The sequence below is a fragment of the Lepidochelys olivacea genome (genome assembly GCF_965140295.1).
Source record: "Lepidochelys olivacea isolate rLepOli2 genome assembly, chromosome: 1".
Classification (NCBI taxonomy): Eukaryota; Metazoa; Chordata; order Testudines; family Cheloniidae; genus Lepidochelys; species Lepidochelys olivacea.
In genome coordinates, this window is record NC_140411.1 from 307,472,999 (window position 1) to 307,498,358 (window position 25,360).

Here is a 25,360-nt window from a genome sequence, read left to right on the forward strand (position 1 = left end):
ACACAAGTAATCAGTCACTCAAAACATTTTTATTTTACGAAATCTATCTTTTACAAAAGAAGAAAAAGGCAAATTAAAGCTGTATACAACCATGACATATCTTGGCAAAGCCAACAAGTAATCTTGTGACTGTGATCCATCTTTCCTCTTCCTTAAGCATAAAGAAGGAAGCCACTGGCCTTCTAGGAGGAAAGTTTGATAGAGGAAGGGAAGGAATTCTGCAAGGATTTCAATGTGCTGGCTCTGGAGGGCATTTTGATGCCCTCTCATGTAGCTTCCTTGACTCCTGCCCTGATGAGATGAGCCACTGAAAATTGGTAAAGGTAGGATTGGAGTGGTGGCCACATGATCCACAGTGGTTCCTCTGATCCCTGCAGGAGCTGCTTGAGGGTACCACTGGGTCATGATCCAGTAAGAGACACCAAACAGGAGCAGGGAGCTGCTGCTAGAGAGCCACTGCTGTTCAGGTGGCTCTAGAGCTCTTCAAATGCAGTCATTCCATAAACAGTCCTGCCCTGGCTTGCACCCACGGCGGAGATCTTTCAAGATCATAGTTCATACTTGGAGCTATTTTGAGGACAGAGAACAGCTGATGGCAGAAAAGATGACAGAACTGCCTATCTGCAGCCTGGAACATTATCCAAGAATCTGGAGTAGTACTGGAGACTGAAGAAAAAAATGACAAGGTTTTCTATTTCTACACAAGAAGTGACTGTGTTCAATGTAATTCTTGAAAGTAAATGGAGTTTCAAATGTAACATTTGTATTCTACTGAAAGATATAGAAGCCATTGTTACCAGAACTGGGACTACACCAACAGTAGATAGTCTATGAGTCATGAGGAAGCGCAACAGCATATTAGATACATGTACACAATTAAAGCTATATTCCTTGATTCCAAAGGCAAACTATGACAAGAAAGTGGATTTAATAAACTTAAGATGTCATCTTAAACCCTAAAAAATGCCATCAAAATGTCTTTTCCTCTTATGCGCTGTGTGCAACAGATGCACAGGGTGGAAGGTTAGGAGGGAATGAAGGCAATGTTAAGGTGGTTTGAGAGACTTGGACTGTGCATTTCCACATTTTCTAATGTTTGCTTTTTGATTAAGTGTAAATTTAACTTTAATTTTCAGGTTTTCAATGTTTGTTTTTGAAAAAAATATCTATGTGTCAAGGCCTTTTTTCCTTTTTGAAAAACTTACGGATACAAGCTTAACGTCAGGTTAACTGAAGAGTTTTGTTTTTTGGAGGGGCAGAACACCTAGGAATATATTTTTTAATGAATAGCACCTATACACAACACCAAAATAGGTACTCCAGATGACATTTTTGTCCATCCAGCACTATTTCCAAGTATTGATATGCTTTATAATTCAATATCTAAGAAAAGGCTTTTAAAATATGCAGTCTTGCTGTGCAAACAACAAAGGTGAGGTTGGATAGTATCACAAACAAGTCATTAATAGAAGGAGCTTATATACTGACTTCCGAGTCAAGCTAAAAAGTAACTAGCATATTAAAATTAGTTTCATGACAATTTCCAAAGTGCGTTACTTGATCAGGAATCCACCCCGATAAGGCTAATAATGAATACCCAGTGCATACCAGTATGTGGCCACCACTTATTCCAATCTAAAAGGCAACACTGAACTGAAATACACTGTGCATTTTGTACCCCTTTGTACTAGAGAGAAAGCCTCGAGACTCTTCTTGCTCCAATGCAATAAAAAGGCATCATTTGGGGAATAAAAATCTTCCCCTCCTGGAGCAGAATTAGTGACATTTGATATTTATTCTATTAGCTCAGAGATTGAGATGTTTCCTATGAGTGAAAGAACCCTTCAGGAACATTTATATTGGACACTTATCATAGTTCATCATCCATAAGAAAGACAGATAGCAAAGATGAGTTGTATGAAGACCATACTATTTCCAGAGCTGGAATGCTTCCTGGTACATTTTGCGGTCAATTGATATAATAGTGCAATAGCATTCTCCATTGAAACCTGGATCATGCCTGTTTTTTTTTTTTAATACAGCTTATATAGGGAGAAGAGGCTTTTACAAGATGAGAATTACTTTTAGCTCCAAAACATTTGTGAAGTCTAGTTTCTTTAGGTTTCCATGGCCTTTCATGGTCAGATTATCAAGACTAAGGGCTCAAGTAAGGGGGGGAAAGGAGGCGAGGGAAGGCATACCTGCTCCTGACTGCCATCTTGTGCTCCAGAATCTAAGATTTTTTTTTTAAAGAGTCTTGAACTAAAAAAAAGCCGAAGTATAAGCCAAATGTAGCCAATGAAGGGATGGATGTCTGTCTGAATATGCAGAGAGGCTGAAACAGTAGTTTTGAGAGAGGCATAAACTGTCCCTGTTTATCTCACTTAGGTGTTAACTCAGATGCCCAAAGATAGTTAATGCTGGCATTAAGTTATTTCACTGCTGATCAAAGCACATAAGAACAAGGAGGAGGATTACATTATGACGGTCTTTTGTATAATCTGCTGAGGGTCATATCTCATTTTGGCACCACAAGTGGGTGGCACTATGAGATTAACAAAGCCCAGCAGAGCATCCAAACCCCACTTAGGTGAAGCCAAGCCACAGGTGCCCAGTGATCATATTTTGCACATTAGCACAATCCTCTGCCAATGTCATCTAAAAGTAAGCAGAGTTTAGTTTGTGGGCAAAGCTTGGAAGAGTACTATTACCTTTGAAAAAATCCTATTCAACTGCCATCAAACACTAACCTAAAAGCAGTGACGCTCAGACGGAGGCTCGGGAGCTGCAAATGGCTATTTAATGTATCTACTGCGGCTCTTTGCAGCACGATATTAAAATACTGTGTGATTTAATTATTAACCAATCTAAGTTATTAACCAATCAGGATACTTTTACTATGTTATTAACCAATTGTAGAACACTTGGCCAGTCATTCTGCTGAATTAGATAGATAGACACACAGTAGACACTTGTTTTCAGCAACACCTTTTAAGAGCAACCGCCGCTTATGAGCAACATTTTCCCCGAGAACACTTGCCCCACAATGCGCTGTCCACTCAGTAACAGCAACGTAGCCACAGCATAAGAGCACTCTTGTGATGTCACATCCAGGGGTGGAGATGGGGGGGGCGTGTAGGGGTGTGGCTCCCTCAGACTGCACCTTTCCACTCCCCTCCCAACTTAGGCCCTTCGGCTCAGCCCCAAGGCACACAGCCCCATCCACTTGCCCTGTCTGACAGGGCCTGCAAGGAAAGCATGTGTAGGAAGGAGGGTCTGGAAGAGAGGGATTTTTGGGGGGAAGCTGGGGTCGGGGAAGCAGCACAGGCACAACTGGAAGGTTTCCTCCTCCCTTCCTCAGTGTCTGGCTTGCAAATTTTGTAGTAGGGAGTAACAGGGACACCCCCACCCATGCATTGAGCTGTCCTCTCCATCTTGTTTGCAGGTGGTGGGGTGTGGGTGTGCTGTTTTTCAGTGAGGGGTTGGGGGACCCCCTTCCCAGGACACTGATCAGTCCCTTTCTCCCCTCCACTATCCTAAGAGTGCTAGGAGCTACTCCCCATCCCACTGCAGGCTGCACATGGTGCCCTCCCCAGATATCCATCCCTCACCAAGGTGGAGCATGAAGGCTGCCAGTGGAAGCATCCTCAGCCTATCCCCTGGCAGCTGGGCTCACTCAGCCATTTTGCTGACTGGGGGCTCCCCTGCCAAACCCAAGATTCCCCTGCCCCATTCCCCCAAATCTTGGGGTTCCCCCATCCTGCAACATGGTTGCCCCACCCCTTCCAAAACACTCTTCATATGCCATGGCCTACCTAACCCCCTCCACAAGCTATCTGTCATCAATGTTCTCCACCTTAGATCAAACTGGTATTGCTGTGATCCCCCTCACCCATCTGCCCCAGGGCCAGGCTGGGGTTCTCTGGGGCTGAACTCTTGGTCTGACTGGGGTAATAGGTTGCCTCCTCCTCTGTCTCCAGCAGGAGGGGGTGCTCTCCCACCTGCTGCAGGAGAACCTGGCTCTGCAGGTTGCACTAACACTGGGGCAGTCCCAGGGCCAAGGGGAATGTGCTGCACCTGCCACCAGTGAGGGGTAACACCAACGAACTTCAGCCATCAGCCCACACAAATGCCCCTGGGGTGCAGAGGCCAGAGGCACCTTGCTTATGGTAAGAGGAGGGGACACAGAGCTTTGGCTTGATGGGGGGGGGGGGGGAAGAGGAGGGGAAGGAGGGAGGTCACGGCTTTCCCCCCGGCTCTGCAAGGGAAGGGATACTGGGCAGCAACAGGGTGCACTGCCTTTGGTGTACTGTACTATTTTACATTATGAGAAAAAGTAGGCTGTCTTCGGTCAGACCACTCTCCCCATAACAGCATCAGCCGCTTAGGAACAACATAGCAAAAGGCACCAGTATGTTGCTACTAATGGGCATCTACAGAGTGTGTGCGTGAGGTGAGAGAGAGTAAATGAACCAATGAATTCACACTATGGGTCTCTTTTGGGTAATGTTGATCACTAATCTGGATTCTGAACCACTGAGGTCTGAGTATCACTGACCTAAACAATGAGGAGTACTTGTGGCACCTAAAGCAATGGCTCTCAAACTTCTTGACTGCTGACCCCTTTCACATAGCAAGCCTCTGAGTGGGACCCCCCTTATATATTAAAAAGTGTTTTTAATTTATTTAACACCATTATAAATCCTGGAGGCAAAGCAGGGTTTGGGGTGGAGGTTAGCAGCTCCCGACCCCCCATGTAATAACCTCGTGACCCCCTGAGGGGTCCCGACCCCCCATTTGAGAACCCCTGACCTAAAGTGTCTTTCACAGTCATCGTTAACTGTGCATGAGAAGTGAAAGATTTAGTATTGTGACTGAGAAAGGTGAACTCTAAAACACAAGAATTTAATGTACTGTATAAATTGTCAAGATGCCAACATTTTAAAAGATTTTTCATTTTTAAAAGGATTTAGTGATTTTGGTATATATGTATTGATTTAAGTATTATAGGTGGGGCAGGTAGCAGTCAATTATTAAGCCCAAAACTTCCCAAATTAAGATCCTGTTTTCAGTTGCTTATAATTAATCCAAACTAGTCATTGGAACGGATGTTTTACATGCTGGGTGTCTGCCTCAGGCTGGTTTTTTTTGGGGGGGGGGGGGAAGGGAGGGAAGAGGGAATGGAGGGGGAAGTGTCAGCCAAAATGGATCAACTGCTTCTGAGAGTAAAGCTAGGGAAAGCACATTGTTTTGCTCATGTTAAACTTCTTGAGAATTTTTCTCTGAATGCTTTGGTGCAAGGACTTGACATGTGGCAGTGAGCCATGTGTTTCAGGGATGGGCCTTTTGCCACCCTTACGAAAATCCACCTAAATATGGTCAAATTATAACTCTTTGGACAAAAAAAAAAAATCACAGTTCACATATACTCAGATTTTCTAGAATTTAAATGGGAAAAAAATCTCCTTAAAGAGCACCTATTTTATATTATTTTATCCTCATTGTTCAATATGTAGCCCCATGCTTTATTTATTGCACAAGAGTCAACTGCTCTGAAGACAGAATTAATAGTTTCCGCATGGGTTTTCAGTGGTGCTCATCCCTACAGTATCCAAGTGCTTCACAAATGTCAACTTATCACAACAGCCCTCTGAGGTGAGGAAAATCATCTCCATTTCACAAATGGGGAGCTGCAGAACAGAGATAAAGGTAAAAATATCCACTAATGTTGGGTGCCTAATCTGAGACACTTATGACCTGTTTTTCCAGAGTACTTAGCATTATACAGCACTTTATATGTTCAAAGCACAGCTCACATTTAAATCAGTTGTAGCTGTGAACGCTCAGCACTTCTACAAATCAGACACCAGGATCTCAAGCTGTGAACTCAGAAAATGAGGAAGAAAAGATTACTCACATTGTGCAGTAACTGTGGTCCTTGGAGATGTGCCTCCTTATGGCTGCTTCACTCTAGGTGCACATGTACCCCAGATGGGAGATTTTAGGTAGGAGTGCCTGTTCAGTCTGCGGATGTCCCCCATGCAGCCTCATGCTCTGCATCACAGCTATATAGAGCTGCCTGGGCGAACCACCGTCAGCTTCTTCTCTACCACAAAGCTCTACGGCAAAGAACTTTAACGGTGGGGAGGTCGGGTAGTGGAGCACCCACAGGGGGACACGTCTTGAAGAACCAGGGTGAGAAACCTTTTCTTCTTCTTCAAGTAACACCCCTATGGGTGCTCCAGTCTGAGTGACTACAGAGCAGTACCCTTTACTTTGGAGTCAAGTTCAAGATTTAAGACAGTACAGTAGAGCCAAACATCACATCAACAGCTGAGGTCTGTGTAACCACACAGTGTTCAGAAAAAAAGTCTGAGTGGAGGTCCAAGTTGTGGCTCTACATATTTTCATGATGGGAACACTCTCTTAAGAAAGACGACTTGTGAAATTGGGCTCCCATCCCTTGAAAAACCTCACTGTTGTAGAATGAGCGAACACTGAAAAACCCTCCACCGTATGATGGAAGGCCGTACTAGCTACCAAGTGTACTCTAACAGAGCTTAGAGACAACCCTGTCATGTTTGTCTCTAGAATGTAATCTAGTATATTTGACAACGGAGATGATGCAGGTGAAAGATGCCTTAGGTGACACCAGTGACTGAATCTCATTCACTTCTGCAGGTAGGTATTACGAGCAGATTGTTTCCTATTATGTAATAGTACTCTCATGTTCTCAGAACAGGTTGTTTCTAATCCTGTAAAGCATCCATCAGCCATGGCCCTGAGTCACAGAACCTTGAAGTTGGGGTGAAAAATTTGACTAGCACCCTGAGAGAGAAGATAGGGGGCAGTCCAGAGAGTTTGGTTGACGAACAATGAGCTGGGAAAGGTAAGGGAACCATGTTTGTCTTGGCCACATCAGAACTACTAGAATAACCCTGGCCTTATCTTTCTTTATCTTGATCAACAACTTGGATGCCAAGGTGGGGGGAAAGCATACAGAAGGATTGCACTCCAATGAAGAAGAAGGCTTCTTCCAGGGCTGGCGACCCAGTTCACCTCTCAAACAGAACTGGGAGCACTCCTTGTTCTTGACTGTAGCAAACAGGTCTACCTGCGGGATGCCCCAACGTTGAAATATGTGGTGGAGTGTAATGCTATCCTCTTAATGAGGTCTTGAAATTGTCAGCCAGGGATGGTGGAAGAGGCATAACAGCTTCATCTGGAGATGAAGAAGATATTAATTGTTGGAGTGACCTCCTTGTCCACTCTTGCTTCATGTCCCTGTGGGTCAGATACCCTAGAGAGAAAGGCTGATGGGGACTGCCTGCCCTTCTCGTGGTGAGAAACAGTATGGACCCTGGAGAATTATTGTCAGTAAGCCGTCCAAGGGTCCCAGTACAGCCAGGGTTCTCATTCCAGTGGGAAGGAGCATGAAGATGTTTTCATAGGGCTGTTCTGACTCTCTGGAGGTCTCAGGAAAGAAGGTCTCCTGATAATGGAAATAAGAGCCCTGGACAGAAATCTGTGAGACTGATAAGAAATCCTCATTAAAAAATGGTTACTAACCTTTCTGTAGCTGATGTTCTTCAAGATATGTTGCTCATGTCCATTCCATGTTAGGTGTGTGCGCACCGCATGCATTGTTGTCAGAGATTTTTCCCTCAGTGGTAACCATCGGGTTGCCCTCTGGTGCCGCACGCTCAGGAACTCTCCCTCTCAGTTCCTTCTTGCCAGTCAACTCCGACAGAGGGGTATGGAAGAGTGGTTGTGGAATGGACACAAGCAATGCATCTCGAAGAACAGTTGTTATGGAAAGGTTAGTAACAGTTTTTTCTTCTTCAAGTGCTTGATCATGTCCATTCCATGTTAGGTGACTCACAAGCAGCTGGGCTCAGAGTTCATGGATATGCTGATTGCAATACTGCTCTTCTGAAACTGGCTTTTCTCAAGCCTATTGGGTGATGGTGTAGTGGGATGCAAAGGGATACACAGATGACCAAGTTATGGCCCTGCAGATGTCCTGGATTGGGATCTGTGCAAGGAACGCTGCAGCTGAGGCCTGGGTTCTTGTGGAGTGACTGGTTAGGATAGCTGGAGGTGGCACATTCACCTGCTCATAGCAAGCCCAAATACATGCGGTTATCTAGGACGAGATCCTCTGGGATGACACTGGAAGCCCTTTCCTCTTTTCTGCTACTGCTACAAAGAGTTGCATGGATTTGCAAAAGGATTTAGTTCTCTCAATATAGAAGGGGAGGGCACGCCTAACATCCAATGAGTGAAGTCACCACTCTTCAGAGTTCTTCTGAGGTTTCAGAAAAAAGACTGGCAGGAAAATAACAGGTTGATATGGAATTGTGAAACCACCTTTGGCAGGAAGGCCAGATGGGGGCTCAGTTGGACCTTGTCCTTGGTTCGGGACTATTTAGAAAAGCTGGATGAGCACAAGTCCATGGGGCCAGATGCGCTGCATCCGAGAGTGCTAAAGGTGTTGGCTGATGTGATTGCAGAGCCATTGGCCATTATCTTTGAAAACTCTTGGTGATTGGGGGAGGTCCTGGATGACTGGAAAAAGGCTAATGTAGTGCCCATCTTTAAGAAAAGGAAGGAGGAGGATCCGGGGAACTATAGGCCAGTCAACCTCACCTTAGTCCCTGGAAAAATCATGGAGCAGGTCCTCAAGGAATCAATTCTGAAGCACTTAGAGGAAAGGAAAGTGATCAGGAACAGTCAGCATGGATTCACCAAGGGAAAGTCATGCCTGACTAACCTAACTGCCTTCTATGACGAGATAACTGGCTCTCTGGATGACGGGAAAGCAGCGGAAGTGTTATTCCTTGACTTTAGGAAAGCTTTTGATACGGTCTCCCACAGTATTCTTGCCAGCAAGTTAAAGTATGGGCTGGATGAATGGACTATAAGGTGGACAGAAAGCTGGCTAGATCATCGGGCTCAATGGGTAGTGATCAATGGCTCCATGTCTAGTTGGCAGTCGGTATCAAGCAGAGTGCCCCAAGGGTCGGTCCTCAGACCGGTTTTGTTCAAAAATCTTCATTAATGATCTGGAGGATGGCGTGGACTGCACCCTCAGCAAGTTTGCAGATGACACTAAATTGAGAGGAGTGGTAGATATGCTGGAGGGTAGGGATAGGATACAGAGGGTCCTAGACAAATTAGAGGATTGGGCCAAAAGAAATCTGATGAGGTTCAACAAGGACAAGTGCAGAGTCCTGCACTTATGACGGAAGAATCCCATGCACCGCTACAGACTAGGGACCGAGCGGGTAGGGCAGCAGTTCTGCAGAAAAGGACCTAGGGGTTACAGTGGATGAGAAGCTGGATATGAGTCAACAGTGTGCCCTTGTTGCCAAGAAGGCTAACGGCATTTTGGGCTGTATGAGCATTGCCAGTAGATCGAGGGACGTGATCATTCCCCTCTATTCGACATGGCGAGGCCTCATCTGGAGTACTGTGTCCAGTTTTGGGCCCCACACTACAAGAAGGATGTGGAAAAATTGGAGAGAGTCCAGCAGAGGGCAACAAAAATGATTAGGGGACTGCAGCACGACTTATGAGGAGAGGGTGAGGGAACTGGGAATGTTTAGTCTGTGGAAGAGAAGAATGAGGGGGGATTTGATAGCTGCTTTCAACTACCTGAAAGGGGGTTCCAAAGAGGATGGATCTGGACTGTTCTCAGTGGTAACAGATGACAGAACAAGGAGTAATGATCTCAAGTTGCAGTGGGGGAGGTCTAGGTTAGATATTAGGAAAAACTTTTTCACTAGGAGGGTGGTGAAGCACTGGAATGGGTTACCTAGGGAGGTGGTGGAATCTCCTTCCTTAGAAGTTTTTAAGGTCAGGCTTGACAAAGCCCTGGCTGGGATGCTTTAGTTGGGGATTGGTCCTGCTTTGAGCAGGAAGTTGGACTAGATGACCTCCTGAGGTCCCTTCCAACCCTGATATTCTATGATTCTATCATAAGAACACAGTGTATGGTGGTTCTGACATAAGGGACTTGATTTCAGAGATCTTCTGGCTGAGGTGATCACCGCCAAGAAGGCAATCTTCAAAGAGAGAAGTAGAAGGGAGGACCCATGAACCTTGACAGAACCAGGTTTAAGTCCCATGGAGGGATCAACTTACAGACCTGAGGATAGGGTCTCTCCAGTCCCTTAAGAAACCAGACTGTCCTCTTGTGAGAGAGCACTGACCTGTCACTCACCGGCAGGTGGAAGGCTGAGACTGCTGCTAAATGTACCTGACAGACACGAGGGCCAGATCTTCCTGCTTTAGATGGAGGAAGCAGTCCAGCTAGTCTGAAGGGAAGACTGAATTGGAGAGACACCTCATTGAGATGCCCATATTGAGAAGTGCTTGCATTTCGCCAGGTAGGTAACCCTGTCGGATGGCTACCTAGTAAGACCTGTTGAGCTTCTTCTGAACAAGCCTGCTCCTCTGGGTTCAGCCATGTAACATTCATGCAGCTAGGTGAATATTCCCAAATCTTTCAGTCATTTCCAAAGATCAAATACTTTGGTAACCCACCATAGTCTTCTAAGATCAGGTCCCGAGGGAGCGGAATGAGAAGTGGGGCTGCTATTGACAGATCCAGCAGCATGCTGAACCAGTGTTGGCATGGCCATGCCAGGGCTATAAGAATAACTCTTGCCTTGTCCCGCTTAATTTTCAGGAGGACCTTATGAACCAGCGGGACTGGGGGAAAGCATAGAACAGGATCCCTGTCCATGGGAGCAAGAAGACATCTGAGAGGGAGCCTGGGCTATGCCTGCAGTGAACAAAACTGCTTGCACTTCTGGTTCATGACCAGGTCTACCTAGGGAAACCCCCTCGTCTGGAAAATGAACCTGGAGACCTCCGAGTGAAGGGTGCACTCATGGCAAAAGGAAAAGGATCTGCTGAGGAGTTCTGCCAGTGTATTCCAGGTTCCTGAAAAATGTGATGCCTCGAGGTGGATGGAGTGCTTCATGCAGAAGTCCCATAGACAGACAGCCTCTTGACACAGGGCAGAGAATTGAACTCCTTGCTGCTTCCTGGAGTAGACGTAGAACATTGCCGCAATATCATCTGTCAGAACTTGCAACACTTGCCTGAGATCTGGGGAAAGAACACTTGGCATGTTGAGCAGACAGCCCTGAGTTCTCTGACATTTATGTGCACGGAGAGTTCTTCCTGGGACCATAGGCCCTGAGTCCTGAGGCTGTCAATATGGGCTCCCCAACCTAGGTCTGATGCATCTGAGACTAGGGACACAGAGCTGAGGGGCGACAAAGGGTACCCCAATCATTACCGAACTTGGGTCCTTCCCCCAGGCCAGGTGAGGACCAGCGGTGGAACAGAGTGCGGTGAAACGAAGTGGTGTCTGTTCAGGGATTAAATTGACACTAAGCACATCTGCAGGGGCCTGAGACACAGCCTTGCATGCTGAGTGCATGTGGCCTTGTACACTGGTAGCTTGAGCCAAACTCAGGCTGTCTTAATTGGGTGGACCATGACTTGGATATCAGGACCAAGAGTCTGGAATTGGGTCTCTGGAAGAAAGGCTCTGGCTTGGGTCGAGTCGAGCACTACCCCAATAAACTTTATTCTCTGAACTGGAACAAAAGTCAATTTTTGTTTGTTTATTAACAGGCCCAGTGCTCAGAAGGTAACTTGGAGCATGCTGATATTGTTCTGTACGGGAGCCTCTGAACAACCCTTGATCAACCGGTCATTAAGGTATGGGTAGAACTGAATGCCTTGCCATCTGAGAAAGGCCGCTACCACCATTATGCACTTTGTGAAAACCTAGGGGGCTGCACACAGACCGAAGGGAAGAGTGGTGAATTGGTAGTGGATTTGGTTTACAAAAACCCTGAGAAATCTTCTATGGCCATGGAAGAGAGAAATGTGAAACTAGACATCTTTTAAGTCGAGGGCAGTGTACCAGTCCCCTGGATCTAGGGAGAGAATGATGGAGAGACCATGCAGAACCTCAGTTTCTTGAGATATCCGTTGAGGACATGAAGCTCCAGAATGAACCAAAAGCCCCCCTTGGCCTTTGAGATTAGGAAATATTGGGAGTAAAACCAATTCCCTCTCAAATCTTGAGGAACCTCCTCTATGGCACCCATCCGTAGGAGGGACTGCACCTTCTGGGCGAGGAGTTGCTCATGAGAAGGGTCCCTGAAGAGGGACGTGTATGGGGGGTAGGAGGGAGGAGTGGACGAAAACTGAAGGGTATAGCCTACCGTCACTGTATTTAGCACCCAGCGGTCCTATATTATGTAGGACCACACTGGTCTGAAGTGGGCCAGAAAGTCCAAAAATAAAAGGGAGGCAGGATCCGAGGTGGGAACTGGTATAGTGCCCTTTGGCGCACCTTCAAAAGGCCTGCTTGGGCCCACCGGAGTACCTATGTGACCCCAGCTGGGAGGTTGAGGTGGAAGAAAGCAGTTGATGTCACTTGTAACCTCTCACTTTCCTTTTATAGGGTTTCTGTCTCAGTGGTGGAGCTGAGAAGTGAGACAGAGGAAGCACTTCAGGCCCCAACAGCTAAGCCGACAGAGCATAGTGACCAAGGCCCTTGAGTCCTTCAGGCCACAAAGTCTTGTGTCCGTCTGCTCTGAGAATAATGAGAAGCTTTCAAAAGGGAGGTCCTGAATAGACTGCTGGACCTCATGAGGAAGTCCTGAGGACTGAAGCCAAGAGCACTGCCTCATGGTGACAGCAGAGGCCATCATCCTGGCTGCTGTGTTGGCTGCATCCACTGCCGCCTGGAGTGAGGTCCTGGCCATATTCTGACCCTCCTCCAAGAGGGCAGAGAATTCCTGCCTTGAGTCCTGAGGCAGAACGTCTTTGAACTTCGCTAAGGAGTCCCAGAGATTTAGTCATATCTCCCCAGTACGGCTTGGTAGTTTGAGATAGAGTCCAAAAACCACTGAGAAGAAGCCTTGCCAAAGCAAGAGAGGTTGTTCCAGCAACCATCAGAGACAATAAGAAGAAACTGAAAGGGTGCATGGCCAGTGGCACCCCTTTTACCAGTGCATGAGCACATGGCACCAGAGGGCGCTAGAGCTGGCCTGATGGATACCACTGAGGGAAAAATCTTTGGCAATGATGTATGTGGCGCGTACACACCTATTGTGGAAGGGACATGAGCAAGCACTCAAAGAACTTCCTCCTCCTCATCAGTTGGTATGGGTGGGGCACTCGTTGAGATAGGGGGACACTCCCTTGAAACTGGGGGAATGTCCAGAGATCAAGAAATCCTCAGCACTGAGAAGATGTTGTTGAATAAAAGAGATTCAGGTGTCTTTGCTACTGCCAGATCCTGAGAGAATCGAAACTCTTGCATTACTGAAACAGTGGTTGATATTGAGGAGGCTGCCTGGGCAGAAGTAACTCAGGGAGAGGCAGCCAATGGTACCGAAGGTTTTGTGTGCTCCAATAAGTGACCAGTAGGTGTTGGTCTGGTCTTTTGCAGTGCCAAACGAGCTGGTAGGCTCTTTCGGTACCGGTTTAGAAGAACTGGTCTTCTCCCTACCGCTCTGATCTGCAGATGGTACCAATCTTCCAGAGCTGGAACCCTGAGAGTCCTTGGACTTTCTGGTGCTCACGGTACCTGAGGAACCTACAGCTTTGTGGGTCCTGAGTTGGAGACTGGTAGGTGCCAAAGTGGTCGTCTGAAGCGGAGACTGCCTCTTTGAGGTAGATTCTCTACTTCGAGGGCTTGAAGCCCACATCCTAGAGTCCTTTTGAGAGGATTCCAGAAATTTCCTCTTCAATGCTCTAGGGGAGTGCTGCACTGAGGAGGTCAAGGCAATCAACTTGCTCGGAGACTGTTGTATGGAGGGGGGTGAGGGTGCCCCCTGGCCAGGGTCAGAAGCCAGTCCAAGCAAGACAAAGCTTAAGTTCCCAGTTCTTTCTGGCTCTAGATTTAAATCCTAGGAAGAAATTAAACTTTTGGGCAACACGTGACTCCCCAAGTCAACAGATACACCAGGATCACCTCTGGCATGAAAGGTAGCACTTAAAACCAGGTGTGCTCTCCCAGTGTTTAAGTTCCTGTGAGGGGAGAAAAAAAACCACACACATGAAAGGACAATGGTCCTTACACTAAAAATTATATACTGTGACGGGGCAAGGCCAGATGGCTATAGAAAAGTAGTGAGAGATAGATATATTAGCTCCAGGCTAAACAAATCCCTGGTACCAGGTTAAGTGAAATGGAAGCTGCTCCAGGTCAATTAAGACACCTGGGGCCAATTAAGAACTTTCCAGAAGGCAGGGAGAATGCTAGGTTGATTGGGACACCTGAAGCCAATCAGGGGCTGGCTAAAACTAGTTAAAAGCCTCCCAGTCAGTCAGGTGGGTGTGCATGTCAGGAGCTGTGGAAGGAAGTTGCGCTGCTGGAGAGGCTGAGTAGTACACACCATATCAGGCACAAGGAAGGAGGCCCTGAGGTAAGGGTGAAGTGGAGCTTGAGGAAGTGAGGGCTGCTGTGGGGGAAGTAGCCCAGGGAATTGTACATGTCATGTTTCTAAAAGGTCAGCTACCATAGCTGATACTATTAGGGTCCCTGGGCTGGAGCCTGGAGTAGAGGCTGGGCCCAGGCTCCCCCCAACCTTTGCCCCCGATTAATCACTGAGACTGGGAGATAGCAGAGACTGTGCAAGGAAGGATAACTTCTCCTCACCTCCCTTGCTGGCTTATGATGAAAATGGCTCAGCAGACTGTGACCCTTGTCTCTAGAGAAAGAAGGGTTACGTGGAGGGTCACAGTGAGCCTCTGAGGCTAGTGAAATCCACCAGGAAACGCAGGACCCAGGGAGGCAAGGACAGAGCTTTGTCACAACTGGCGTCAGGAGTGCAACTTCATTCACAGCGTGGTGGAAGAAAGAGGTTTTAAAAAAAAAGTGCACTGGGGTTTTGGATTTTTTTTTTTTTTGGTTTTTGTTTGTTTGCTTTGTACCATATTGGAGGAGGTGGTAAGAGCTCTGGTAGAAGCCACGGCAGCCCAGCAGGAGGCCACCCGGGTTCAGGCAATGGCATAAGAGTCTATGCGGCTACAGCAGGAAACCAATCAATTATTGATGAGCCAGGCGATCCAAGATTGTGCCCTCTTGAGAGAGGTGGTGGACCAGCTGAAGATCCTCACCACCCAGGCCTGGGGGTCTGATGGGACGTGAACCCTGAGGGCCACTGGTTGTCTGCCAAAGATGACATCAGGAGATGACGTAGAGGCATATCTCCTCTCCTTCGAAAGGACTGCTCAGCATGAGGCATGGCCCCAGGAGCAGTGGGCCAGCATTCTCGCCCCTTTTTTGTGTGGAGAGGCCCAGAAGGCCTACTTTGACTTGTCTGCCACGGATGCCATTGACTATACCTGTCTGAAGGCAGAGATCCTAGCATGATCAGGGGTAATGGCAGCAGTAAGGGCCCACAGGTTCCATGAGTGGAAATACCAGGAGAACAAACCCCCGAGCTATTCGACCTCGTACACCTTGCATGGAAGTGGTTACAGCCCGAGGTGTGCAAGCCGGAGGAGATTTTGGAGACCCTGGTCATCGACCATACATGCAGGGACTGCTGCCAGATCTCCACAAATGGGTAGGCCAGAACGATCTGTCCACATACGACGAGATGATCACATTGGTAGAAAGACAGATGACAGCCAGGGAACTGACCCGACTACCCAAGGAAGGCCCCTTTCGAAGCAAGCACCCAACCCTGGAAGGTTGAGCAGCCAAACCCCCGGGGAGTCCTCGGTGGAAGAAGAGGGGGGGGCAAAACCAGCAGGGACCCCAGAAGGAAGGGATTGGCCTGATTGGGGGGAATCCCGGGATTAAACCCCTAATCCCCAGGATAGGGGAGTGATTAAAAGCAATTATAGATGTTATGCATGTGGGGAGTGGGGACACAAAGCAGCACACTGTCCCAGCACCGAGGAGCCTATGCAATGTAACTTGGGGGATTGGGAGGTCCCATGCTCCCTTATCCACCTCGAGGGGGTCGCATTAGCCCTGCATAATTACACCAGGTCAGTGAGGATAAATGGAGCAGAGACTACAGCGCTTGTGGACTCTGGGAGTGCTATCACCCTCATATCGGGTAAGCTGGTAAAAAACAGTCAGCTGCTACAAGCCAAACGTGTAGCAGGGACGTGCGTGCATGGGGCCGTGAGCCATTACCCCACCATCCCAGTGGAGACAGAGGTTCAGGGAAACCCCACTGAGGTGACCGTGGGTGTAGTTCCTAAACTTCCATATCCTGTAGTCATTGGGAGGGACTATCCAGGGTTTGATAATTTACTCCCTCCGGAGAGGCTGGAGGGAGGCGGGGACCCTAAGGACAGCGACTCGTCACTGGGGGAATGTCAACACCCAATGTTTGCTGAGATTCTCAGGATCTTTTCTCAGTCCCCCGAAAGACCTGGAAGACAAAAAAAGAGAGGAAGGCTGCGAAGGCCTTGGGAACTCAGATCCTGACCCAGGGCCAGAAGACCTCCCTAGTAGGCAGATGGACGCGAGCAGCCAACAGAGAAACTTCCACCACAGAAGGTGAGCCAGAAGCTGCCCCCAGCCATGATGGCGGTGAGCCGTTGGAAGACGCAGAAGCCGGCTCCTAGGAGCTGGGGCAGGTTAGTCCTGGGAGAGAGACTTTTGGGTGGGACCAGGCGGAGGACCCCAGATACGATAACGTCAGGAAAGAGGTGGCCGAGATCGATGGGATACCCGTGGATGGGAAGGTCCGGGGTCCCTGACCTTACTTTATAGTGAAGACAGATCTCCTGTACCGCATGGTGCAAAAGGAGGAGCAAGAGATACAACAACTTCCAGTGCCACAAAAACATCAAAAAGCCATATTGAGTCTCTCCCACTGTCACCTGTTTGGAGGACACCTAGGGGTAGAGAAAACCCAGGCACGGATCCTGCGGAGGTTCTTCTGGCCAGGAGTACATGAAGATGTCCAGCGATACTGCACCTCTTGTCTGGAGTGTCAGTTACATAGCCCTCGCCCGCATTTGCGGGCTCCTTTGATACCTCTTCCAATAATAGAGGTTCCTTTCAAACGGATAGCTATGGATCTGGTAGGGCCCCTAGAGAAGACAGTTTGGGGCCACCAATATGTGCTTGTTGTACTGGACTATGCAACCCGGAAGCTGTTCCCCTGTGCAACACAGCTTCCAAGACAATAGCTAAGGAGCTAGTACAGATATTTGCCCAGGTTGTGCTACCCAAGGAGATATTGACTGATCAAGGGACACCTTTCGTGCCCAAGTTAATGAAAGGTCTCTGTTCATTGCTCCACGTACAAGCCCTACGGACCTCTGTATACCACCCGCAAACAGATGGCCTTGTGGAAAGATTCAATAGGACCCTCAAGGCCATGATCAGGAAAATGGTGAGCCGGGATGGGAAAGATTGGGATACCCTATTGCCTTACCTCATGTTTGCCATCCGAGAGGTTCCGCAAGCCTCCACGGGTTTTTCTCCATTCGAACTACTATATGGGCACCACCCTCGGGGCATATTGGATATAGCCAGAGAAGCCTGGGAAGAGGAGCCAAATCCCGGAAGGAACATAGTTGAGCATGTACTGCAGATGAGAGATCAGATAGCCCAAGTTACGCCTATTGTACAGGAGCACTTGGAGAGAGCACAGGAGACCCAACAAACCCATTATAACCACCAAGCAAAGCTTCGACAGTTCCAACCAGGGGATCAGGTGATGGTACTGGTGCCCACAGCAGAAAGTAAACTGTTGGCCCAGTGGCAGGGACCCTACGAAATAATCAAAGCCATGGGAGAGGTGAACTATAAGGTGCAGCAGCCAGGCCGCCGGAAATCGGAGCAAATTTACCACATCAATCCTCTAAAACCTTGGCACAATCAAGAGGCATGCTTAGTTATGCAGGAGACTCTTCCTCAGGAGGATAACTTGCACGAGCAAGTGAGGATATCATCCGACTTGCCGCTGATCCAAAAGATCGAAGCAGCAGACATGATTAATCGCAACAGAGATGTGTTCTCTACAAAACCAGGGCGGATGACTGAGACCTAACACCATAGCCGCACGATTCCCGGAGCCAAGGTAACATTGAGACCCTACCGAATCCCAGCAGCCAAAAGAGAAGAAATCAAGGCCGAAGTAAAGAAAATGTTAGAATTAGGGGTTACTGAAGAATCTTACAGTCAGTGGTCCAGTCCAATTGTTCTAGTGCCTAAACCTGACGGTACCATGAGATTCTGTAATGACTTTCGCCGACTGAATAAAATATCCCAGTTTGATGCATACCCCATACCACACACCGACGAACTGGTTGACCGACTGGTTGACCGATTCTTGACTACACTGGATCTGACAAAAGGGTACTGGCAGATTCCTCTGACCAAAGAAGCTAAAGAAAAGACAGCACTGTCCACCCCGGATGGGCTATTCCAGTACACCGTCCTCCCTTCTGGGCTACATGGGGCCCCAGCCACATTCCAGCGCCTCATGGATAAGCTGCTGTGCCCCCATACTAGTTATGCATGTTGATGTCATCATCTATATGCCAGACTGGGGACCCACTTAGAGAAAGTTGAGGCAGTACTGCGCACCTTAAGGCGGGCTGGCCTCACTGTTAATCCCGCTAAATGCGCCATAGGGCTAGCAGAGGCTAGGTACCTGGGATATATTGTGGGAAGGGGCATAGTGAAGCCCCAAACGAACAAGCTAGAGGCAATTCAAAACTGGCCCCGGCCGACCTGAAAGAAGCAGGTCCGTGCGTTCCTAGGTGTGGTAGGCTACTACCGACTGTTTATTCCCCACTTTGCCACTAGGGCAAGTCCCCTAACGGACCTGGTGAAGGCCCGAGGTCCAGACATGGTAAAGTGGACTGACACAGCAGAGGGGGCATTTACAGACCTTCGGACGGCCCTCTGTAATGACCCCTTGCTCATAGCCCCGGACTTTAATAGGGAATTTATTTTACAAACAGATGCTTCCAAGGTGGGGTTGGGAGCAGTTCTGTCGCAAATGGTGGGAGAAGAGGAACACCCGATCCTCTACCTAAGCAGAAAGCTTCTCCCAAGAGAACAGAAATATGCAGTAGTTTGAGAGAGAATGCCTTGCTGTCAAATGGGCTATGGAGACATTGCGTTATTACCTCTTAGGCTGGCGATTTACTCTTGTGATGGACCATGCACCCCTCCAGTGGATGCAGCGGAATAAGGAAAAGAATGCAAGGGTCACCAGGTGGTTCTTATCCCTCCAACCATTCCAGTTCCGCATACGGCACAGGGCTGGATGCCACCATGGCAACGCTGATGGTCTGTCACGAGCATACTGCCTGGCGTCCCAAGTTGCCCAACTCTATGGTGTTGAGCGGGGGGGGGAGGGAGGGATAGGTGACAGGGCAAGGCAAGATAGCTATAGAAAAGTAGTGGGAGATAGATATATTAGCTCCGGGCTAAACAAATCCCTGGTACCAGGTTAAGTGAAATGGAAGCTGCTCCAGGTCAATTAAGACACCTGGGGCTAATTAAGAACTTTCCAGAAGGCAGGGAGAATGCTAGGTTGATTGGGACACCTGAAGCCAATCGGGGCTGGCTAAAACTAGTTAAAAGCCTCCCAGTCAGTCAGGTGGGTGTGCATGTCAGGAGCTGTGGAAGGAAGTTGTGCTGCTGGAGAGGCTGAGTAGTACACACCATATCAGGCACAAGGAAGGAGGCCCTGAGGTAAGGGTGAAGTGGAGCTTGAGGAAGTGAGGGCTGCTGTGGGGGAAGTAGCCCAGGGAATTGTACATGTCATGTTTCTAAAAGGTCAGCTACCATAGCTGATACTATTAGGGTCCCTGGGCTGGAGCCTGGAGTAAAGGGTGGGCCACCTTTGCCCCCTGATTAATCACTGAGACTGGGAGATAGCAGAGACTGTGCAAGGAAGGATAACTTCTCCTCACCTCCCTTGCTGGCTTATGATGAAAATGGCTCAGCAGACTGTGACCCTTGTCTCTAGAGAAAGAAGGGTTACGTGGAGGGTCACAGTGAGCCTCTGAGGCTAGTGAAATCCACCAGGAAACGTGGGACCCACGGCGGCAAGGACAGAGCTTTGTCACAATACCTATATGTGTGCGTGTGTGCATAAGTGAACACTAACTAGTAGATAAGATTCCAGAATAACAGCTGTGTTAGTCTGTATTCACAAAAAGAAAAGGAGTACTTGTGGCACCTCAGAGACTAACCAATTTATTTGAGTATAAGCTCTCGTGAGCTACAGCTCACTTGCTCACGAAAGCTTATGCTCAATAAATTAGTTAGTCTCTAAGGTGCCACAAGTACTCCTTTTCTTTTTTAGTAGATAAGAGAAAAATACAGTAGAGGTCATCTCTACTTGGACACTGCTGAGGCGGATGAGAACAAACTGAGGGTGGTTTGCCTGCCTAGCTCCATATAGCTACAGTGTAGAACATGAGGCTGCATGGGGTGAATGCATGCTGAATTGGCACTGCTCCCTAAAATCTCCAATCTGAGGCACATGGGATGCATGTGCACCTAGAATGGAGCATCCATAGGGACACTACTCAAAGAACATAAATTAGTGACTATCTTTGAAAAGTTTAGTCTGTCATCATATAGGAACTCTGTGGCAGAGGCAGGGATAGAATCCAATTCTTCAAGGCAGCATTCATCTACCCTTAATCTTGAAACTGTCCTGTTCCTGCATTCTTCTGCCTCATTCACTACATACCTTCCAACTTCTACAATAAATGAGGCAAGGGCCTTATAGACAGACTCTTCCACTACAAAACCTTGATTCATGCTGCCAGCAGATCCATCTTGTGCACTGAATGAGGGTGGGGTCCAGTGGAAAAAATATGATATGATCATGCAATGATATATCATCATACATACAAAGGGTCCAAATTGCAACCTTAATTCTGGCATTTCCTAACAGGAGTGCTTGATGTTACAACTTTAAAAGAATGTTATTAATGTTGTTGTCCATGTTATTTTATAAAAAAAATTTAGTTTTTCTTTACAAAATGCAGATGCCTATGAGAAAGAGTAATATAAAGAATTAGAATAAATCCCCAGACATACAAAGCCTGAAAATAGAGAGGGGAAATTAATCTGAACTCACTTTTTATTTACTGTCTCATCATTATACAACATAGGATGGAGAAGGGCAGGCAATAGGTTACTTTTTCAGTTAATTTTATTAATTAATTTAATTAAACATGATATGAATGCAAAACCCATAGTATAGCAAATTCATAATTTTCTTTATCCTCAATTTATATTACCATGTAAAAGAATTTAAATAGTTGCATACACTCAATTAACTGATGAGATTTTTTTCATGAATCACACTGGTCAATATTGTTGCATGACAAAGCCAGCACACTACTGTCCACGACAACCCAAGTGAACAATAACACATAGAAATAGAATAACAGCACATGTCAGACAACAGAGAAACAGCAACGTTATCAGCAATGTTGTTGTAGCCATGTTGGTCACAGGATATTAGAGTGACAAGGAGGGTGAGGTAATATCTTATATTGGAGCTCTTCTTTGGATCAGCTCTGCGTAGCTGGAAAACTTGTCTCCTTAACCAACAGAAGTTGCTCCAATAAAAAATATTACCTCACCAACCTTGTGTCTTTATTTTCAGCAATAGCACATCACTGAGACACCAAGAAAGAAAAAAAAAATACTATAATGTCTCAAGTAATGGTGACAGCGTAAGGAACAGAAGAGATGGCCCATACCTCTCACTACTTCTTTTGTTGCCTCCCCAACCGTAGGAGAAAATCATGCGGGCGAGATAGAGAAAGAGCCTAGCAGTTTCCTCACTTCAAGACTGCTCCTATTAGGGAAAGGAGGTTCCCAGAACCTGATCCTTTCCCATGCCTGCTCCTTGAGTTTTACACATGTGGTCTTTAACAATATTTCCATTGACAGTTTAAGATTAACAAATGAAATATTTTACCGGCAAGCAACACTGGGATTGGCATTCCTTGACAGAAGTAGTTCCACAGTCTTCAAAATCTGCTCCTCTGAAGCACGTGCAGTACATGCAGCCATTAATACAGTATATTGATCTGAATTGAAAATTACAATTGGAGGATTGTGATGTCAACAAATAACGTACTCCTTGTAACAATCTGAAGCAGAGTGTTTTTAATATTATTACATCTTTACAACAGTTCAGACAGATTCTCAAGTTTGATAAAATAAAGTATTTGATCTTTGGAAACAACTGAAAGATTTGAGAATGTTCAGCTCAGTTAAGGTAAATGAAGCCATTAAGACAGATGAAACCACTCAGGAAGAGGAAGGAGAAGCAACTGAGGAAGACAATGAAATAGTAATTGAAGAGTAGGAAAAACCCAAGACCAAGCTTAAAAAAATAATCAAGTATATTAAGTGGTCTTATTTTCAAAGAACTGAACACTTTTAGGACATATAGGTGAATTTAAGTATAAGGAAAGGAAAAAATTGTCTTCTATAGAACAGTGGTTCTCAACAACAGGTATGTGTATTCCTGGGGGTACAGAGGTCTTCCAGGAGCTACATCAACTCATCTAGATACTTGCCTAGTTTTACAACAGGCTACATAAAAAGCACTAGCAAAGTCAGTATAAACAAAAATTTCATACAGACAAAATGAGAAAGTAAGCAATTTTTCAGCAATAATGTGCTGTGACACTTTCGTATTTTTATGTCTGATTTTGTAAGCAAGTAGTTTTTAAGTGAGGCGAAACTTGAGGGGTACACAAGAGAAATCTGACTCCTGAAAAGGTGTAAAGTAGTCTGAAAAGGTTGAGAACCACTGCTATAGAAAGTATTTGAAAAGACTGAATTTTGAAACAAAGTAACTACACAAAATGAAATTTCCCACAAGTCATTTTTCAACTTCCATGAGCAGAAAGATAATGCAGTTGATTAATATATTGATCTTAGTAATGCATTTGACATACTGGTTGACAAAATCTTATTCAAAATGTATATAAATTAGATACCAACACTGACACATTGACTGAATGCAGGCAGGACTTTAAACAAAGGGCAATGATAAACCAATCAATTTGCGGGGGGGGGGTGGTATCTAGAGGTGCATTGGAGAGATTAGTGTTGGGTATTTATTTAACATTCATAAGCTAAAAACTGAATTTTATTAACATGCTGATTCTAAATTTAGTTAACAAATCTGAGAAAAATAATCTGAAAACTGAAATACAAATATTCAAAAGGAAGGAGAAAGCTGGAGAGCAATAATGCTGAGAGAGAGCTTGGAGTGATGGCTAGTCTAAAATTAGATAATGTGGCTGCAAAAAAGGCCAAAGCACTTTTGTGCCTCAAACACAGCTATCACGTCAGATCAAAGAATACATCAGTTTTAGGTGCCACTACACACAGAATACTACATTTAGTTCTAGGTACCTCATTACCTGAAAGATTGAAATCTTTCAGTTATTCTGAAGATTGCAATATGATTATTAGGAGTAGGAGCCAGGGACTGACTTGTGAAGAATATAAGTAGGGCACTACCAAATTCACGGCCATGAAAAACATGTCACGGACCATGAAATATGGTCTTTTACGTGCTTTTACCCTATACTATACAGATGTCACAGGAGAGACCACATTTCTCAAATTGGGGATCCTGACCCAAAAGGAAGTTGCAAGAGGGGTTGCAAGGTTATTTTAGGTGGGCTGCAGTACTGCTACCCTTACTTCTGCACTGCCTTCAGAGCTGGGTGGCCAGAGAGTGGTGGCTGCTGACTGAGGGCCCAGCTCTACAGGCAGCAACACAGAAGTAAGGGTGGCAATACCATACCATGCCATCCTTACTTCTGCACAGCTACTGGTGGCAGCTCTGCCTTTAGAGCTGGACTCCTGGCCAGCAACAGCTGCTCTCCAGCTGCCCAGCTCTGACGGCAGTGCCGCCGTCAGCAGCAGCGCAGAAGTAAAGGTAGCAGTACCACAATCCCCTGACAATAACCTTGCAATCCCGCAACAACTCCTTTTTGGGTCAGGCCCTCTACAATTACAACACCATGAAATTTCAGATTTAAATAGCTGAAATCATGAAATTTATGATTTTTAAAATCTTATGACCGTGAATTTGGTAGAGCCCGAAATATAAGAAAGCATCTCAACTTACTAAAGCCAAACTGTGACAGGGAAGATAATTATTGATGCAAAATGCTTAAAATGTGGGTTTTACTCCTTTAGCATAATGTCAGAAATCATTTTCATAGTTCTGCGTTTTTCATGTAAAAAACTTATAAAAGCAAACGTGAGACAATGGGTAAATATGATTTCATTCTAAGGGTAGTCTACACTTAGTCTAGAGATATCATGCATAATACCCTCAATTCACACACCACTCCCCATGGACATCAATGACAGGTCTGCACTAAGATCAAAGGTAAAATAAGGCCTTTATGTAGTAATTAAACTTAAATATAATAAATGTATTCAGTACTTGTCGGTCACACTCAACATTACTCAGTGGGAAAATTATTATTTATATTACCATTGCATCTAGGAGCCTTAGTCACAGAAAATATGCTTAACTTCAGGATCTCTACCATTTGATTCTCTTCCCCATCCTCTTCTGTCTGATATCTAGCTCCCTTCCTCCCTATGCATATCTGTATTCCCACATACACACCTCTTGGGCACCACTGTAATACTACTAAGATCAGCAATGAGAGCAAATTTTTACATTTAGTACCATCATTAGCCTTTATACTTAACAACCAATTAATAAATAGAAGTTGTGGAAGTTTTTTTTTCTTTCTGCAAGCTCAGGAAGATTTACATTTAGTTCACCATTGGATGGTTATCTTTGCAACTACTAGGGCTACAATCTATATGATAAGATTCCAGAAAAGTCACTCTTTGTGTCATTTGCCTAAAATATCTGCTGAGTCAGCATGAAGTGATGGGTGATTGAAAACTATTTTTGTTCAAAGTATCACCAGATTCTACCATCACTGGGTTTCACAGTCTGTTACCATTCAATTTTTAAGTTCTCAGCCACTTTGACTTTACAAATTACACCTGTAAAATGCACAGCTACAGTAATGCATGTATTTATGCCATGTCAAGTGTCCTAGGCCACTGTAAGATCAGAGATAACTCAACCAATCACTACTTTTACGCTACAGCTAATTTGCATGCAGCAATTTCATTGGTTGTATGAGGAAGACTGCACAGATGTTGGATTACTTGGGCCCGACGTCTGGGTCTGAAGAATCTGAATGTGCCAGACAGGCAAATACAGCTGGTTGAAATTTTTTTCATCAGAAAGATGTTGGTGTCTCCTCCCCATGGCCTTTTGACCAAAATGAAACTTTATTT

The 25,360-nt window shown here is 46.0% G+C and overlaps 1 protein-coding gene across 2 annotated transcripts in view; it reads right to left on the reverse strand.

Annotated features, from left to right (window-relative positions):
* ASZ1 (ankyrin repeat, SAM and basic leucine zipper domain containing 1) overlaps nucleotides 1-25,360 on the reverse strand; it is a 106,714-nt gene that overhangs the window by 65,911 nt on the left and 15,443 nt on the right. For both annotated transcript variants that reach the window (XM_084616950.1, XM_084616951.1), the window contains exon 4: nucleotides 21,978-22,089. In XM_084616950.1, the coding sequence (XP_084473076.1) occupies nucleotides 21,978-22,089 (112 nt within the window). The remainder of the gene's footprint in view (nucleotides 1-21,977; nucleotides 22,090-25,360) is intronic.